The sequence below is a fragment of the Apteryx mantelli genome, chromosome 1, assembly GCF_036417845.1.
Source record: "Apteryx mantelli isolate bAptMan1 chromosome 1, bAptMan1.hap1, whole genome shotgun sequence".
Lineage (NCBI taxonomy): Eukaryota > Metazoa > Chordata > Aves > Apterygiformes > Apterygidae > Apteryx > Apteryx mantelli.
The window spans coordinates 179,666,997-179,687,474 of NC_089978.1; the positions used below are offsets into that span (position 1 = coordinate 179,666,997).

A 20,478-nucleotide genomic window follows, 5' to 3' on the forward strand; every position below is an offset into this window, starting at 1 on the left:
AGTTACATGGCAATCATGTCTCAAATGTCACTTATCTCCAAGAAAGGTACTGTCTGAAACCTTGTCCTTTTATAAAGCAATACTTCTATTTCACATCAATGAAAGTTATTTTTAACATACTAACACATCTACTAATAGTTATAAAAACACAGGACTCAGTATTCCCTGGAAATGTTTAAAAATTCAGTTACTATATAAAGATGGAAAATAACCACTAGCTTTAAAATAAATTTCCTGCATTGAATGATTTTCCACCTAACATGCACAGTCTCACAAAACTTGACATCTGTTCACAGAATCAAAATATTTCCTAGCAATGATGTTGGAAAACCAAATACTTCAGACAGATCTCTTCCCTAAATGCTGGAAAACTGGAGTATTTACTCTGTTACTACATCTACAAAAGACCCGACCAACACTAAAAATAGCTGCCAGCTTTCAGTCATAAATGCAAAGAGATATCATAATCGACAAAGCTCTACTGGCAGAAGCCTGTAGAGTATTAACCACCTAAAACGGACACTTTTACTATTACGGCACAAATTGCTGCACATTCAAACTACACTATATTCTGAGCTACTTAGATGAATATTTATCTCTAATTTGGTAGTCATTAAGGCTTTTTCTGTAATTAAAGTTTAATGTGCATTTGCATTTTAAAACCCTGCATATAAGACTTAAAAACAAGCATTAGGTGGCAATTTGTACTGAATTGCTATCCAAAACTTTAAAAAAAAACAACAAAAATTTGTGCATGCTTTGAAAAAAAAACAATCAGTTCTGAAATTAAAATATATGTGAAATATGGAAGAGGAAGAAAGTTTCTTAGAAAGAAACTTGAAAGAAAGTTTATAAGAAAGGCATTAAGTAGCATTCAGAAAAAAATGTTCATAAAATATTGTTAAACAAATCTGCATGGTACAGAGACAAGCAAATATAAAATGAAAAAAAAAGAGTTCTACACAATAAGAGTAGGTCTCTAAAAATCCTTCTACACTGCTCTTGTGACGTGAAATAAATTTGAAATTTTAATAAATTTAAGTAAGGCCTCTTTTGACTTCTGAAATGCTAAGAACAAAGTTAATGTGAAGCGTATCCCGAATAAATTTTGCTTCCCTTTTTTGTTGGATGAAGGACTGGCTGTAAATTTCCAATAAAAAAACCTGGCAAGTTAAGTTCACATTTTAATTATGTTCCTTATATAGTAGACTGTTAGCATTAACTCACTAAAGGCTAATTAATCTTTCCTGTAACAAGCCATTTCCAGCAAGTTTATAATAGGGAAAACAAAACAGGTATATTATAAGCTAAACACACACAGTTCTATTTGACGCATTACATATGAAAAGCTCCAAGTTTAACTTTTATACAATCTAATTTCTTCCTATTTTTCTTCTAAAGCTAACTGCTGCCAAGAATAAGTGAGTTCAACTTATTTGTTAAGCTTTAAGAGCTTACGTTTTCTTTATAATGCTAATATTATCACTGGTGTTTTTGCCACAACAATGAAAACTGTTTTTCATTTAAAAAAATCCCTTAATCAGACATCTGTTACAAACAATAAAGGTACAATTGAAAAAATTATATGAACCATTCCTAATTACTGTACGTCATGTCTAGACTGTTAAAGAAGATAGGGGAAAAGACAATTTATTTTTTATCCCGCAAAAGGGTTTTATGACCTTAAGGTTTTGGCCTCTTTATTTTACTGACTTAAATTTGGACAACATAGTACTGCGACCGTGAAGCCATACATGGATCCAAGCCACAGGAGTAGAAATTCAGCATGTAGAATTTTTTTGCATGTTGCCTTCCCCCATTAAACAAGTACTGCATAAAACCCAGGGAGAAGGCAGGAGACTGCTGCACAGTCCGAGTTCTGCCTCTCCTTCCCCCACCGTCATGGCAGCTGAGTGCCATGCTGGCAACCTGAACTGTGCCAGATAAAGTACTTGGATGCTGAGGATGGGAGATGCTGGGAGACCACACAGGAAAGGAGACTTAGGTATCGGGCAGCAGTAACAAAGTGGTGAAAGACTAAAAGTCAGCAGTATTTTTCATCAGTACTTTCAAAAACAAGCCTTTCGTAAGATTTAAGAAAAAATGGACAGAAGGGCTGCGAACTGCGCAGGCTCTGAATGGGGGTGCAATGTTAAAGCCGTCTCTTCCAGGCCATTTCTAGCATCGGATGTGGAACAGGATAAACCCCTCCAACTGTTGGATTCCTCTCACCTACCTTAAATCACTCAGGCTGCCTTTATACATAACTGAAAGAAAAAGCTACTTCCCACCTATCTTCAGCAGCAAAATATGTAGAATAATGAAACAAGCAATGCCCTACAATGGCTATTTCTCTCCACTGGCTATAGAGAGCTTCAACAACTTGCTTAGATATGGATGTCCATACTAGAGGTATCCAAAATTATGTATCTTGAATTCTTCTCTCAAGCTTACTTCAGAAGAGACCACAGCAACTTACATCACAGACATCTCTCAAAACTCTCCATACATAAGAAACCCTTGCAGTTTTGCATTAGCTACAGAGTAGGGAATCACTTCTCCAGAGACAGGGCCTCATTTTGTCCTGATGTCCTCATTACTTACAATCATGTGAAGAAAAAGCACATTAACGTATTAGGGGCTGTAAAAAGCATGATCCTGGCAGATATTTACCTTCTGCACTGCCACCAACTGGCCATCTTTTATGAGGCCTCTCCAGTTTTCACTGTGTGAGACAATGCAGAAACGTCCATGAAACACTTATTACTTTTAGTCCTAATCAATACAATCATTCCAAGGAAACGCTGAGGCAAAAAGACTGCCTTGTTAAAATGAAAAGCAAAATCAAGCACCCCCCTCCCCAACTCGATGAGTGATGTAAACATTTGATGAGCTCATTTTTTATCCTGAACTGCACCACCTATTTGAAAAGGCCCAAATACATGCAAATTCCTGGTATCTCAACCACACATCATACAACAGGGCCTGAAACCAAGCCAAACTGCACATTATATATCAAAATGCACCCTTCCATTAACTACTAATCTAACAGTAAAGCCCTTTTTCCCTAAAGAGAAAGATCTGCTGCTAGTAAAAGCTGTCAGAGATTGATACAAGCTGACGAATGTGTCGATCTGCACCAGCTGCACATTTGGATCCAAGAGTACAGGTTGACAACAGCAGCAGATAGGTCCACAGGCTGCCTCATTTGACTAGATATTACACAATATCCATTTTTTACCAAATAAAGCTCTACAAAGGCTCTCTACCTCCATCATCTAGGTAGTATAAGGAAAAATCCCTTAGCTTGCACAAAAAAGTTCATTCACTGCCATCACCCCCACACACTGAATTTTTTTATTTTTTAGTTATAAAAAATATTTAGAGAAGACAACAGAAATTGTGAATAGCTGTTTCCGGGCTTTGGGTTTCTTTGGTCTTTGGTTCCCCCCAGAAACAACTGCTGGCCTCTTTTTACTTTTTCCTGATACTAACTGTAAAATTTTGATAATATGTATGTTTTAGCTTTATCTACATAACTTTGCCAATTGGCTTGGTACAGTTTTTAAAACACTACACCACTATAACAGCTTTGTGAAAGCATGAAAATCATGATGAATTCTCTTACACTCAGTGCTAAGAAAGATCCCGCCTTGAAAAAATGTGCACATGCTGTTTGCTTTCCTTTGCCTAAAAACAATCACCACTCTTAAGTGTATTTGAAATCAGATAAAGATGACTAATGAAGTATCAATCAACGGTAAATAATTTGGCTTTTATCATCTCATTACCTCAGCACTGAAAGTCATATGTTCTACTAAAAAAACTTAACAATTAATGAAAACTGCATACTCCCAGGTGCACCAAATGGAAGGGGTAGAACCAAACAAAATCGTACCGTGAATATTTCGTGTTACTGCAAACCCAGATATCTTAGAAAAACAGTGCAGTGAAAGAACCTTCTGACATAGTAGGCACTATTTGTTCAGCTGTAACTGAAAGGAGACCTCATGAACAACTGAGATATAGACTCAGTACATGTGCCCTGAATTTTCACAGGACAAAAGGGAACAGTCTACCTGTAAACATTAAAGGCAAAGAATGAAATGTGAAATTCTAGTCTCACCTGATTAAAAGTGTGCTTTCAAATGCTTTTTTTTGTTTGTTTTAAAAATAAAACTAAATTAAAATACAATGATTAAGTGTGTAAGACTGTTTCTTTCCTTGGTGAAATTGCCCCTACTCCGCAAAGAACTGAAGATGAGAACACATGGAGAGAGTGAAACACAACACCTTTTCTTTGCTATGGACCAAAAAGACTTCTGAAAAGCATTGTGTTAACACACAATTTAGGTTATTCTAAGACTTAAAAAAATAGAAAAAAAGAAAAACACAAAAAGAAGAAAAAGATATATGAATTTATGGTCTTATGCTTCCATTCCATAAATACGTCTGCCATAACTTTCTCATTCTCAGAAAGAATAGTATTTCTATTTTAAAAAATACACCATCTATTTTAAAAAATATACCAGTCTCAGAAGCTGCTGAGAAAAATCCAGTAGAATGAAAACATTTGCTAAAGTACGTTAGATTGGTATGAACTGTTTGAGTTTAATTTCAAGATCGCTCATTTAAAAGACACATCATTAAGTCTTACAATTTAAAGAAGGCCTTATTTTTCATGCAACCACCCTGATATTCAACAAAATGCACTGTCAGTCTTTGATTATGTGTGTTATTTGTGATGCACTGTTTCTACTGTCCTTTTTGCCTCATTAGAATTAAACCTAGAAAACCAAACACCTTATAAGGATCTACAGGGAAACAAATTCCTACTAAACACTTCAATATTCAAGTAAAACAGCAAAAAAAGACTTTTATATTACTTATAATATTACATTTAAAGTTCCAATAAGGCAATTCCTGATAGTTGTTTAATATTAGAAACTTTTTATTTATGAGCAAAACATTGTCAGGATCTGTGAAAACTGCCAGGACAAATTTCATCAGATATCACTTCAACATTATAGAGTATAAAGTAGTAGTATAAAGTACCCTGGTCTGCTGTAAGTAATCATATACAGCTGTAAAAATACAAGAACTCTTACTCCAACCACAATAGTGTGCCTCATGCTATAAAAATAGAGCAGGCATGTAATTTCTTTCTTTCTTTTTTTTTTCTTCCAATAAAGTTACAGGGCAATTTTCCAGAAGAAGAAAAATGAATTTGGAATCTTATTACAGAGATTTTCAATTTAAAATGATCAATTAAAGGAAGATGGCTTCAAGGACCAAGTCTCTGGCACAGCTTGTCACACAGAATTGTGTCAGCTCTAATGAGAGCAATTAGTAGCAACTGATATTTTTAGACTATTACTTTTGTGTACAAAAAGACTGTTGCAAAGATTCTGAGGTATCTATTTTAAGTTACAGAAGCAGTGTAGTATTTTACTGACTATTCTGAAGTCAGAACTTCATATCAGATTAATTAATTTTCTATGCTTACTACTTTCAGTGAACAATGAACATTATTCTCTGACAAAAATGAACGTCAGGTTATGCTAATCAGAATTAACAACTAACGGAAGTAAAAAAAACCTCACCAAGTTCGTACAAAGGTTGATAAAAATCTCAATTTGCCAGCTTGCTTTCTCATAGTGTGCTTTTTTAAGGCACAGCTTTCTACATTAAGATAACGACCATTATCATATCATGTTGGCCGTGGCAGCTATTTTAGTATGGTATATGATTTTGATAGCAAGTTGCACATACAGTGGATACATTCTTAGGTTTGTTTCAAGATGATGTAATATTAGCATGAGAACGCATTTCATAGTAACATAGTAATGCATTTGCAGCCCCCAAAACATGGAAATGCATGCTTGCCAACACTGCTAAAGAAAAATTACAAGGTATAGAGGGCAGAGACTCAAAACTGAGATGGTTTAGTAGTTATAATTGCCCAAGAAACCTGTATTTTATTATTGGCTGAAAGTCAGGCTTGTTTTCATATCAAAAAGAACAGAAAAGCAGCTTCAGTCTAGTTGCATGACATACTTAGACAGTATCTACTCCTCTCCATAAGAACTGGAAAAGTATACCTCCACTTTTAAGTATAGCTATTTAACTTAACCTTTTGTTATTCATATTGTATTTGTTTTCTTCATTCAGCACTTACTGATAAATTTAATTAAATAAAAACTTAGAAAACAGGTCAAAACATGAGACTGGTAGAATGACAAGAATTTCTAAATAACTATTTCAATAGCTAAATTTCAGTAACTATTTTGTATTAATACATATAAAAAAATTTCTTTCCTGATGAATACTAGACTTTTTTATTTTTTTAAACATGAAGCAACAGTCCTCTCCCATCACATGGGCTCTGTGGGGGGATGCTCCCAGCTTCCCCCCCCCCCCCCCCATATACATTTGGTGCCAGTTACAAGTAGCCTGAATTCCTGTGTTTTACACTCCAAAAGGGAGGATGTCAAGACTTTGAGATAAGGCCTGCTTGGGCCCCAGGACCTTGAGAAACAAAAGCTTCCTTTCACTGCTGGGGCAGTGTTAATTGCAGCCTGGACTATCTCCACCTGGACCTTGAGAGACAAAAGCCTCCTCTCGCTGCTGGGGCAGTGTTAATTGCTGTGGTCAGAACTGCCTCCTCCTCATCAGGACCCTGAGAGATAACACCTGCTTTCACAGCTGGGGCCCCACTGCAGACTGGAATTAACTCCTCCTTACCCCAGCTATGGGATCTCTCCTTGGGACCCCCACTGCAAGAGTCAAGCAGTCATTCGCAGTCACTCAAACTCCTTTCTTCAGTGCTGAAGAGCGTACGAGGCAGCTAGCCTGCCCTTGGGGGTGTTCGGCCACCCCCCCCCCCAACCCATGACCGTGGGTGCGATGGTCGTAACAACGAGGGAGGAGAGTTGAACCCCGCAGCAGCCAAGAGCCAGGGACTGCGCCTGCGTGAAGGGAACTGCGACTGGCCTAGCGACTCCACCGCCACCTTCCCCTGAAGGGTACAAACAGGTTGGCCCCGGAGGCCGTCTTTGGCTCTTCCCGGGTGACAGCGGGTGTGCCAGCTTGCGGAGCCCCTCGGGACAGGGACGTCCTCCCGCAGTTACTTCCCTGGGATTGAGTGTACGTTGGCCGCTGAGGCAATGCGTGGATAAGATCGATCAGAATTGGTTTGCCTAGTTCATTCATTTGGGTATTTACAGTTAGTATAAATTAGCTATCCTTTTCTGTTTACTTAGTAGTTACTGTTAGCATAACTTTTAATGTAATTAGAAATAACTATTCTAGTTGAGCTGAGTTTCTGTTAACAAGAATTCTTGCTTTGTACCATTGCAGCTTCTGTAGTAAATTTTGGTCTTTGAAACAAGTTGTGGAGTCATGCAGTAAATCCCCTCTCCCCCTCCTCCCCTCCCTCGTGCCACATGAAACCTACACGGTCTGGGACTGTAAGACAGCCGGTCATCCCATGACATTATTGGTACCAGGACTGGGGTTGTGGTTTGATGAGATGGGGGCTTTGGAAGGATATTTACAGAGGCATGGCATCCCTAAGAACCCAAATTTTGACCAGCAGTGGGCTGAGAGTAATCGGGATTGAGAAAAAGAGATCATGCGTCATTTAGAGGCCACACGAGATAAGATGAAAAATGAAAAGGGTAAAGGCATTGTGTGTAAGATGCTTACCTCTTGTTTGTCAGCAGGAGATGCTGAGAAAAGGTGTTTGTTGAATCAGATGAGAAAGACAAGCATATTAAAGATCTGGAGGCACGCCTCACTTTTGGAGATTCAGTTGCAGTCTCAGAAAACAACTGCGCAGAATGACAGAGCTTGCATTCAGCAGTTGGAGACTCGGGTCGAATGTATGTTGACTCGACAGTTAGCGTCTGGGGGAAGAACACCGGATCCTTTGAAGATTAGAGCTCTAGTCAGAGCTGGTCCTGAGCATTGGGACGGAGATATTCGGTTTGACTCTGATCTGTCCGAGCCCTCGGACGATGAGAACTCTGTGAGTGAGACCACTGCAGTGAGACCTGTGGTGAAGTGGGACACCACGGGTGGGCGAGAGGCTCCACCTTGCACAGTCATGAAGACTATTAGCTATGATCCAGAGGCATTGATTAGGATAGCTGATCAGTATAGCCATCAGCTGGGAGGAAACCCCTCTGGGATATGCGACTTGCGTGTGAGAGGATGGGGGTGATCGTATCCTTCTCTTAGGTTCGGAGGCGTCAGGGAATTGGGGGCCAGGAGTGGTTCTGTCTGGCGCCCAGCAGGATCCTGCGTCCATTACCCACCGCATAGCAGTTTGGTGTAGCAGTGTGCCTCGTTTAGAGAGAGGCGAGGCAGCCTGTCTGCCAGCAGAGACAGTAGGAGACTTAACCCGTGGATTTCTAAGAACTGCCATGGAGCAGTTGTGCGAGCTTAAAGGATTTGGCTGGGGCCCTTCAGGGAACATTCCCCTGGATTCCCCTGTGGAAGCCCATGCTGATCCAGTCTGCTTGGGACCCTTAATAAGGGGTGCTACACCCGCTGTCAAGCTTGCACTGGTTAGTGTTAAGAATGAGCTTCAAAATGCCCCGTTGACATGGGGGGAAGTGAGTCAACGGGCTCTGACCTTAGTTTGGGAAATGGGGGCAGAGAGTGAAGCTTCCCGTGAACCAAAGCCAGTCTGGGCAGTGACTGCCTGCACTGTTAAGTCAAAGGAACAGAGAAATGCCTCAGTCCCGGAATGCAGAGGCAGGTAAACACAGAAGTGATTTGTGGAGGCAGGCCCTTAAGGCAGGTATTCCTAGGGTGGCTTTATGTAGAATGCCTACTCCTTAGCTGCAGGCACTGGCGGAGGCCCTTCTGAAGACGGAATGGGGTTGCCCTGACCCAGGCAGGTCCCCGTCTGCTTCCCCAGTAGGGGTGGACCAGCAGAATCCTTTTTCTGGTAGTCCACATAAAGAAATTCAGAAGGAATTGCATTGGATAACTGGGGTGGATTTGGAAAACTAGGTCTGCCCGAGCCCCGGACAACGGTCCCCGTCCAGGAGCTGCAGGCATTTCAATAAGATAATAAAGGGGGACCTCATGTAGTATTGCCCACCGGAGTGGTATGTGCTCTGGTGCAATTTTTAATAAATACAGGGACTCAAATTTCTCAAGCAGCCCAGGGGTGGAAATATATCTTGGTAGAAGTCTGTTCAGGCCTAATATGCATACATCCCTGTTAATGCCTGATGGAGTGATAGGCTCTGGACATCTATTAGAATCCTGAACCAGCAGCTTAGACCTGCTGGTCACCCCTTGTCACACACTTTTCCACCTATGACAGAACAGCTCTTTCCCCAAAGAAACTTGTTAGAACTTGCCCCCTGCTTAGCACCCGGTGCCAAAGTACAAGTCTGACTCCTGACTCTGGGGACTTTTGAAAGTATTTTAAAGAGACCTAAGGGTCCTCGGTCCTAAATAATTGCCCTCGAAGGAGGGAAGGAAATTCATGTTCCACAGGCTTGGGGGCACCTCCCCAAGACCTAGTTTCTTTTGTTTTTCAGGTTTCATGTTCAAGCACAAGAAAGAATGTTGCTGACACCATCCCCTTCACAGACATGATTAGGACTCCAACGATTCTGAATGGTGATGCTAGGATGGGAATGGGTACTAATAGTTGCTGTGGTAATTCTAGCAATATGTGTGCTAGGCCTTGAATATTGCTCCTCAAAATTAGCACAGAAATGTCTGGTGGCTGTGTTGTCAAATGGAACCAGCCGAGCCAGTAAATTCACCATCCAACATCTTGAAAATAATTTAATCCTACAACAAATTCATAAATTTGGCCAACTAAACCACCATAAGAGCCTGCCTGCATATACCTGAGTCAATGGATGAGGCAGCACTGAAAATCCATGCATACCCACCTTCTGACTGGGGGGAGTGTCTCCTCAACCTCTGGAAGAAGGCTGGCTCATTTATGTTTACCTCTTATGCAGCTGACAGCAATTATTCCTGGCCTGCACACTGCTGGAATGACACTGCCATTTGTACTAGATATTATCTTAGTAGCAAGGTTCCTAGACCTTGCTCTTCTCTTCCTTGGGGGCTGGCAGCTGACACTAGTGATTGGGACCGAGGAGATCATTCTGTCCTGTGGTCAACCATACCAGATAACATACATTGGTGTATAAAGCAACCTTCCAAGTTCAGCTCGAACTGTGGAAGTGCATGCCATTACCAGTATAATAATGATACCTACCCTGGAGACCCTTGAACAGTGAACTTCAACAAAAACTGTGGTACTGATTGCACCTGGGGGGATGGGTTTGGATGTGAGTTGCATTCCTGTGCATGGTTTGTCTCTGACAATCCCAGAGGATCTCCGTGGAAACCCCTGACTTCATGGATATTCCCAAAGGAAACTCATACCTGGAACTGTTTAATTCTGACACCACTTCACCCCGAGATCATTACCTTCTACATTATCCTCCAATTGCACGAGCTTTATTTCAGGGTCAACTGTGTTTTATGGTTGAATAGTTTACTGCGATTTATATTATCTATATTGCTATTATCTATTGTAATTTGCATTGCTTTTGGATGTATCCATCACATTGTTGAATGTTCAGTATTACAGATTAAATATGTACTCATAAAACCAATAGGCCATGTACCTGAAACCCTGGAAAGTAACACTATTACAACTGTCTATACCCCTGTGTAAGTAAAAGGTGTTCTCACCGTAACTACACAGTATGGAAGGTGTCGATGGAGTTGAGGGGTGGGAATGTGGGGGGATGCTCCCAGCTTCCCCCCCCCCCCCCCCATATACATTTGGTGCCAGTTACAAGTAGCCTGAATTCCTGTGTTTTACACTCCAAAAGGGAGGATGTCAAGACTTTGAGATAAGGCCTGCTTGGGCCCCAGGACCTTGAGAAACAAAAGCTTCCTTTCACTGCTGGGGCAGTGTTAATTGCAGCCTGGACTATCTCCACCTGGACCTTGAGAGACAAAAGCCTCCTCTCGCTGCTGGGGCAGTGTTAATTGCTGTGGTCAGAACTGCCTCCTCCTCATCAGGACCCTGAGAGATAACACCTGCTTTCACAGCTGGGGCCCCACTGCAGACTGGAATTAACTCCTCCTTACCCCAGCTATGGGATCTCTCCTTGGGACCCCCACTGCAAGAGTCAAGCAGTCATTCGCAGTCACTCAAACTCCTTTCTTCAGTGCTGAAGAGCGTACGAGGCAGCTAGCCTGCCCTTGGGGGTGTTCGGCCACCCCCCCCCCCCAACCCATGACCGTGGGTGCGATGGTCGTAACAACGAGGGAGGAGAGTTGAACCCCGCAGCAGCCAAGAGCCAGGGACTGCGCCTGCGTGAAGGGAACTGCGACTGGCCTAGCGACTCCACCGCCACCTTCCCCTGAAGGGTACAAACAGGTTGGCCCCGGAGGCCGTCTTTGGCTCTTCCCGGGTGACAGCGGGTGTGCCAGCTTGCGGAGCCCCTCGGGACAGGGACGTCCTCCCGCAGTTACTTCCCTGGGATTGAGTGTACGTTGGCCGCTGAGGCAATGCGTGGATAAGATCGATCAGAATTGGTTTGCCTAGTTCATTCATTTGGGTATTTACAGTTAGTATAAATTAGCTATCCTTTTCTGTTTACTTAGTAGTTACTGTTAGCATAACTTTTAATGTAATTAGAAATAACTATTCTAGTTGAGCTGAGTTTCTGTTAACAAGAATTCTTGCTTTGTACCATTGCAGCTTCTGTAGTAAATTTTGGTCTTTGAAACAAGTTGTGGAGTCATGCAGTAAATCCCCTCTCCCCCTCCTCCCCTCCCTCGTGCCACATGAAACCTACACGGTCCGGGACTGTAAGACAGCCGGTCGTCCTGCGACAGGCTCTTAATATTATACCAAGATAGCTCTTACTCTTACTCACAGTGGCAACTTTGCAACACTATCAGCACGGAAGCCGAAGGCAGTATGAAAACAGGGTCTACTTTGTGTTCTCAGCCCAAGAATGTGAGGCTTGTTCAGCTAAGATTTGAGAACATATTGACAAGATGATAAAAAGGTTGCATTGCTACCACCCTATTTCATGCTACAACTCCTTTAAGGCTGAAAAGGAAAACAATTTCTAGAAAAGCCAAGCCAACATCTATCATAAATACTAATTTCACTTCAAGTAGTCACAACTAGAAGAACTGTATTAAAAATTTAACAGAATACATTAAATCTCTATTCCATTTCTAAGTTATTGTAATTACAATACCCAAGAAAGTAGTTTAAAAATTTGAATATCTCTTTAATGTGGGCAACTGACATTTTTCAATGAACTCTGAATCAATTTCTACCCTGTGAGTATGAAACATTCATATCTAGGCAGACAGTCAAAGAAAGAGATGGGCATATGTGGAATCTCTATATTCTAGTGTTGTTAACACATACATCTTCAAAGACTGAAAATACAGTTAACTTAAAAATATATCCACAGTTTGTATGAAGTGAAATCTACAAAATCTTTGGGAAGAACTAATTATAAGGCTATTTCCACTACAATTAATACACACTAGGAAATTATCTATGCCTTTCAGAAGAACACAGTGTCTGATACTTGAAAAAAAAGTCACAATTTAATTTGTCAACTCACAGCATGTTTATACAATTGTTTACAGTTAAGAAATAAAGTATAGCAGATTTTGTAGACCATTGTAAATGAGTTTCAAGCTTTACTGAAGCAAAGCAGTAAGTGTGTACATTTTTAAAGCAATAAAAATATTATTTATCAACACAGAAAACTTATTTTTTAATGAAGATAGCTATTTTAAAATTTTAATTAGTTTACTTACTTTCACATGTAGGATAACTCTGGGTATTACCTTGTATTACTAATATGAAAAAAAATATTACTGAACACAGGAAAAGGATATCATTCCAAAACCAGAAGAACCACGTCACATACATCCAGAATTTTGTTGCCAAGTATATTCCAAGAGGCAATGCACTGTGCATGGAATGATCAAAGAATGACCTGAAAAGGAGCAGCAATGCCACATAATAAGTTTCAATTTATAAAACATAAAACATGAGCTACCACTTGCGAAAAGCACTTCCTATTAAAAAGTGGACTACATGGGATATTTCAAAATACTCCATGAAAACATTTTCTTCACTTTTACCTTCAAAGTTTGTGAGAAATACCTGTTTTCAACCTGCCCAGCTGAATGGTCATAGCTGAAAGTTATTAATTAAAATTTATGCATTCACATTTGAAGTAGGTATATAAGTGTATTTCAGATAAATTTAATAAATGTGAGCATCAGCTCACATTGAGCTTGATGCTCACATAATGCTTATAAGAATATAAGCATCAGCTTATAAAGACTGATCACTGTTTTAATATAGACTCACCATATTTCCTAGTCTTATAAAAATCTTTATACATTAAAATAAAAATGCTCAGTTCTCCCAGCATGAAAAAAATCTTGGAGTGGATCGTTTTGGAATTGCTCAATAGTTTTATAAAAAATAGTTTTAGTATTTTGAAAATAGTTTTTTTTTCCCTCCCCCTACCCCCTTTTTTTTTTAATTAAAGATAACCATGATTCAGTTTCAGCATACTTCACAAGTCAACAACACCACAGCAGTCTAGAACTGGACAAGAAATGGAGACTGCTTAAATTCTGAGAGCAGCTAAAAAAAAATAAAAAAAAAATCAGTGAGATTCCTAGCCTACAGCATGGATATTGTTTACAAACTGCATTTACACAAGAGATTTCAATGCCAAAGATATTTAAGAAATCCATACACCAAAAATTACATTTTAAAATTACTTCCATAAGAAAAAAAATTGAGAGATGTTGGTGCTATCAGCCTACATATTTGAAATATTTCTGATTCTCGAGTCTTCTGCTTCCATTACGGTTGCCAACAGAAAGTCAGAGGAAAAACAGTTGAATTCAGTTCCTGTATCAGTAAATTTGTCAAATTCTAAGACAAAAAGTTACTTCGTCAATCAAAATAAAAAAAGCAGGCCATCTGAATTCTTTTCAGTTTCTCACCATCCTGCATTTTAAGGGATATTCTGGAAAAAAAATTAAATTTAGCTGACACAAATTAGATGAATGATTAGGACTCCACATTCAAGGAAAAGTTGCTAAACATATCAAAAGTCACATTCTAAAATGCTAAACAGCTTGAAATAAAACTTCCTTCACCTCCTTCTCAAACATCCTTTCATTGATGCATTTGGCTTTTTGTCCCGACAGTGCCCTCAGGGTTGCTCTGGACAAACTTGTGCACTGAGCAGTTCCCATTTTACTCCATTATACTAACTAACTGTCTCCTGTCTTTGAAGGTTTCTTTTGACTTTTGAGAAAATTTTGTAAGGAAGATGAGCTAGAAGAGTAAGTTTAATAATTAAGAGTAGACAGATCTCAACACGTATTAGTTACTCAGCAGTAACTTCTTTCTTTCAGTGGCTTCTATGTATTTTTCCATTGTGAAAGTATCAGGGAGAAAAAGCAGCTAAGTGGGTTAGCTAAAATTCAACAGGGAAAGGGAGTATTACTAGAACAACAGCAGAAGTAACTGCAATTTCATTCAGTTCTGGCCTTTATAGAAAGCACCTAAAAAAATATTTATACTAAACACTAAGCAAAGAACAAGAGAAAGTGAGAGAATGTTAAACAAATACACATCAGATAGGTCAAAAGTATAAAACTCAAGAAAACATAAATCTTGAGAAACTGGACAAAATTATGTCCTTGCCTGCAGGAGACTGTGCTGGTTGAGGACTTGCATTGCCAAGATAAGGAACTGCGGGAGGAGGGCAGCAGACTGCACAGCATCAGAGATGATCAAAAGGAGATTGAGCAGATCATCTCTGAGGATACCAGAGCCCAAACTCCAAACAGGACGAATGGAGGGGCAGGCAGCCTGTCCTTATCAGGCTGGGAAATGGAGAGTCCCATGCAGGTGAAGGGCCAGGAACTGTGTCCAGAAAAGCATCTGAGCCAGCTGAGCCTGAGCCCCACAGCAGCACCAGGAGGAAGCATGAGTGACAGCAGTAGGAGACTCCCTCCTGCAGGGGACAAAGGACCATCTGCCAACCTGACTCACTATCTAAGGAGGTTTGCTCCGCTTGCCAGGGGCTTGGACCCGGGACCTTGCAGAGAGGCTGCCACAGCTTGTCCAGTCCTCAGACCCCCTGCTGCTGCTTTTCCACATGGGCACCAGCAATACTGTCAGGGGAAGCCTGGGCAAGGGCCACAGGCATGGGGTCCAGGTGTGGTTTTCTCCTTGATTCTGCTGATGAGGGGAAAGGGCTTGAGGAGGCATGGATGGATCCTGCAGGTCACCAGCTGTTTGCACAACTGGTGTTGACAGCAGGGATTCAGTTTTTATGACCACAGGACCCCCTCTGAGGATTGAAGACTACTGGGAAGAGATGGGATCCCACCTGAATAAGTGGGGCAAAAGCATCTTTGCCAACAGGCTGCCCAGCCTGGTAAGGCAAGTTTCAAACTAGGAATGACAGGGGAGGGAGAGGACAACCCACAATCAAGCAAGGAAGTTGTGGACAGGACTGGCGAGCAAAGGGTGCAGGGTGACCCGGTGATCAGCAACACAGGGCTGAAGTGGGCCCCCCTCAGGCGTATGCACACAAATAGAGAAGTGCCAAGAGGATAACACTATGGGGGAAGCTCTCACGCTCTTTCCTGGGAAAGACTTGGTGCCTCTCTCAAGTGCCTGTACAGGAATGCGCACAGCACAGGGAACAAACAGGAGGAACTAGAGGTCTACACACAATTGCAGGGCTAGGATCTCATCAGGATCATGGACACATGGTGGGATAGCTCACACAACTGGAGTGCTGCCATGGATGAATAAAAGCTGTTTGGGAAGGACAGTCTGGGATGGCAAGGAAGGGCAGTTGCCCTGTATGTGAGAGCACAACTCCATGCACAGAGCTCTGCCTAGGCAGCTCAGAGCCAGCTGAGAGCTTATGGGTTAGGATTCAAGAGAATGAGAACAATGTTGTGGTGGGTGTCTGCTACAGACCACCTGAACAGGGAGAAGATCAGGCCTTCCTCAGACACCTGGAAGAAGCCTCACATTTGCACGCCCTGGGCCTCCTGGGGGACTTTACCCACCCCAGGGTCTGCCGGAGGAGCAACACAGCAGGGCACAAGCAATCCAGGAGGTTTCTGGAGTGCAATAATGGTGACTTCCTAGCACAGGAGATGGAGGAGCTGGTGAGGCAAGGTGTTCTGCTGGATCTCCTACTTACAAATGCAAAGGAACTGGATGGGGGAAGGGGAAGGTTGGGGACAGTCTTGGCTGCAGTCACCATGAGATGGTGGAGTTCAGGATCCTGCAAGGAGGGAGCAAGGCAAAAAGCAGGATCCCAACCCTGGACTTCAGGAGAGCAGACTTCAGCCTGCTCAGGGACCTGCTTGGAAGAATCCTATGGGATATAGTCCTGGAGGGAAGAGGGATCTAGGAGAACTGGTTGATTTTCAAGTCGCACATCCTCCAAGCTCAGGAATGATCCATCCCAACATGCAGGAAGTCAAGGAAAGCTGGCAGGAGGCCTGCTCCTGACAAAACTCAAACATAAAAAGGAAGCATACAAGAGATGGAAGCAGGGACAGGTGACCCAGAAGGAATACAGACACTGTCTGAGCCTGCAGGAATGGTGTTAGGAAAGCCAAAGTCCATCTGGAGCTGAACCTGGCAAGCAATGTGAAGGGCCACAAGCAGGGCTTCTATCAGCAGAAAAGACAAGCAGCCTCCTGGGCTGCATTAGGCAGAGTATTGCCAGCACATCAAGGGAAGTGGCTATTCCCCTGTACTCAGCACTGGTGAAACCACATCTGAAGTGCTGGGTCCAGTCCTGGGCTCCCTAGTACAAGACAGACATGGATTTACAGGTCCAGCAAAGACGATGAAGATTATTAAGGCACTGGAGCATCTGGCACATGAGGAAAGGCTAAGAGAGCTGTGACCGTTCAACTTGCAGAAGAGAAGGATCAGGCTGGATTTTATCAATGTGTACAAACACCTGATGGGAGCAAATGAAGCAGATGGAGCCAGACTCTTCACTGTGGTACCCCAGTGAAAGGGCAAGAGGTAATGGGCACAAACTGAAGTACAGGACATACCATTTAAACATGAGATGAATGTTTTATAGCATGAAGATGGTCAAGCACTGGAACAGGTTGCCCAGAGGCTGTGGCATCTCAGTCCTTGAGATTCAAAACACAACCAGACATAGCCCCCTAAGCAACCTGCTGTAGTTGATCCTGCTTCAAGCAGGGGGTTGGACTAGACAATCTCCAGCGTCCCTTCCAACTTCAACAATCCTGAGAAATAAAAATAGCAATCTGTAGAAAGTACTGATCTGAGAATGGAAATGGGCATAAGAGTATCATTCATTTTCTTTATAGAGTATGGCTTGGAGCGTAACAACTAGTTAGCCTCACTAAGCTGATGAGTTTATAGATATGAGAATACCTTATTCATAAGAGTATATTAGAAGAAAATGTCTAATAGTAACTCAGACATTCCAAGTGCTTTGAGGAAAAAAGATTCCAGTTCCATAGTACATACTGTGAGAGGCTGCCCAGGCAGCTAAAAACACCTTTGCAGGGGTACACATAATGCAGCCAAGTACTACTTGCTTTTGGCACACTTATCAATGAAAGGCAATTGCATCAACCAAGAAAATACTGTTTCAGGAAACTAGAATTTACAAAATGAACAGAAGTTTTCATATATGTGGGACAAATCTAAGTGATATAGACAGACATATTAATATCATGAGCTTGATGTTTGCTTGTTCCTTTGTCACAAGACTGTACTTTTCCAAGGAACTCAAAAGATTCCTACAGATGTTTCTAATGGGGATCTTTGTTAAGTCAGAGAAGATCTGGTTTACACAGATATTCTTCCTCTGGCTTGAAGATTATTTAGAAAGCAATGGTAATACCCAACACACTCTGAAGACAAAGCCATCAAAAGTCCCTTAGGCCTGCTGTTATCTTAGCCCTGTTCTGTCTGTCCTGTGTGCAGAGCTCCCCAAAAAAAGGAATGGGCAAAGGAGTTTTTGACAATGGCCATTTGCAAGCAAGGTACATCTGGGAATCATTCCCATACATAGAATTCACAATTTATTTATTTATTAAGGAACAGGTATATTTTCCTTTTCTCTAAAAATGGAAAGGAAGGAGGAGCAAATGGTTCTAATGGACATGACATCCAATGCCAGAAAATCACAAAGCTCTTAAGTGTGAGGATATATTAGGTTTTTCTATATATGTAGTATAAGACACTGAGAAGCTAAGTACAGATAAGTAGCCCACAGATCTTGTGAATCTGTTGAAAGATGCCTGTGTGTATGTGTGTGTGTATTTACAGATATTTAAAAGTAATCATAAATGCATGTGTGTGCACACAGAACTATAATTCTTTATGATTAGGTAACAAATTAAAAATACATTATTAGAAAGAAGCCTTCTCCTTTAGTCACCCCTTTCAACAACAACAGAAGCTGCAAATCCTATATCTGATTATGTTTCTCTCTGTAAATTTTAGATACTTTGGGGTATTTTAATTCTAAAAAACTGGGATTTAATGGCACACTTGTACATTTTTTTCTGTCCCTTTCAAATAACTTTCCCCTTGACTGTTCCCTTCAAAATTCACACAGATGACTTTGTAGACAGACATTCAGCACCCTCCTCTGGAGACTGACTGAATTTTTATTCTGCTGTTAGCTTCTGTTAACTCATTGGTATTCATCCAGAGTAATTCAATGGCAATTTGTAAGACCACAGAGCATTAAAATAGCTAAGTTGCAATAGATCTTTCCCTGAAGTAGTGAGAAAAAATAATTCCAACAAAACACAAATGCTGCATACCCAAAAAACCCATAAAAATTTAAGATTATTTATTAAAGAAACAAGATGCCAACTAAACACTTCTTCTATACACACTAAATAGTGTTGTGGTAAAACACTTACTTTGAAAGAAACTGCACCATAGCCCAAACTCCACCATACATCAGCCCTTTAATGAGCCAAGAATCAATGTCTAGGTCTGCTATAAACCCAACCAGCCAAATAACCAGGAAGGGAGTTCCTAGCATCACCTTCTGACGGAATTCCTGTATAGAAACAAATATCAATATGTAATTTTACTTTTTAGGAATAGGCTGTATACTACTGTCCTATAATAAAAAGAACAGGTGATAAAGTTAATGTTAATTTTTTAGCAAGCTTGACACACAGCGAGGATTAAGATTTTTTTGTCATTTCCCATGTTTACATCTTTCCCCTCCACATCCCCAAATCATCCTAAAACTGTATAACAAATTAGGTGTCTTGTCCCCCTCCTCACCCCTCTCCCCCTGCCAAGAACTGTCTTTTAGAGACTTTGCTACTGATCCAGAATAAAGGCAACAGTAGTTTTCTTCTAAAAATCCAAACTGTATGAACTACTGCATAGTGCACAGTAGATTTTGGATAGTGAATATTAAAGATTGAAGTTACATAAGTAATAGATAAATTCATATTGAAAATTCTATGAAGAAAGGACCTTTTTAGCCTCACACAACGTAGATACAATTCCTGATTAGGGCACTTAACTCCTGGATATTTGAGGTATAGTCACAATACACATTTATGCATAATACAGGGCACAAATCACATAAAACAACAACTCACAAGTATTAACTTTATTAAATGACCATAGGGTTAAAGCAGAGGCTGTAGCCAATGCTTTAATTATCAGGATACAACGCATCTCTAAAGAAATCACAACAAATCAGTGATGTAACACTTGAAAAATATATGATATTCTCACTTGTAAGTAAACATTAATTATATACAAGTACTCCAGCTACAGGTAGGCAGACAGTTCTTCACGACAGAGCAATATGTTACCCTTTATACTCTCATTTCTTGTCTCCTCAGTCACTTTTAGTACGATCACATCAACTCTCCAGGTACCAGGCTTTAATTCAGTAACATGAGGTTCAGCATTTCAGTTCTCCTCATGTATACCCCCCACCTCCAAAAAAGAACCTCAAAAAAAAACAACCCAAACTGAATATAAGAATCACAAGAATTCAAATTGAACTTTATTTAAAATTGGTCATTCTGCACGCATACAGGTTTTTGCTAATTAGGAGGTTATTTTGAAAGCTGACAGGGATATTAAGTAAATCTCAGTTACCAAGATCAAATACTATCCGTAGAATTAAAGAATAACTTGAGAAGAAATAATAGGCCTCCAAGTTAGAGGTTCATATATTACATTATACCAGTAAGATTGACTTCTTTTATCATTCAACAGAAAACACTGAGTAATTAGGGAGACCAGAGCTCAGGACATCTAAAACACTTATTTCCTCAGATACCCAAGAATCAGCTTTATGACAGTCTTGACTATTCCCAGCAGTACCACTGCTTGGT

At 40.8% G+C, this 20,478-nt stretch overlaps 1 protein-coding gene across 1 annotated transcript in view; it reads right to left on the bottom strand.

Moving 5' to 3' along the window:
* Positions 1–20,478, bottom strand: part of ZDHHC17 (zinc finger DHHC-type palmitoyltransferase 17) — an 87,526-nt gene that overhangs the window by 17,119 nt on the left and 49,929 nt on the right. Inside the window, exons 9-10 of the mRNA XM_067313073.1 lie at positions 19,027–19,169; positions 12,931–13,031 (exon numbers count right to left, since the gene is read on the bottom strand). Of these exons, the coding sequence (XP_067169174.1) occupies positions 12,931–13,031; positions 19,027–19,169 (244 nt within the window). The remainder of the gene's footprint in view (positions 1–12,930; positions 13,032–19,026; positions 19,170–20,478) is intronic.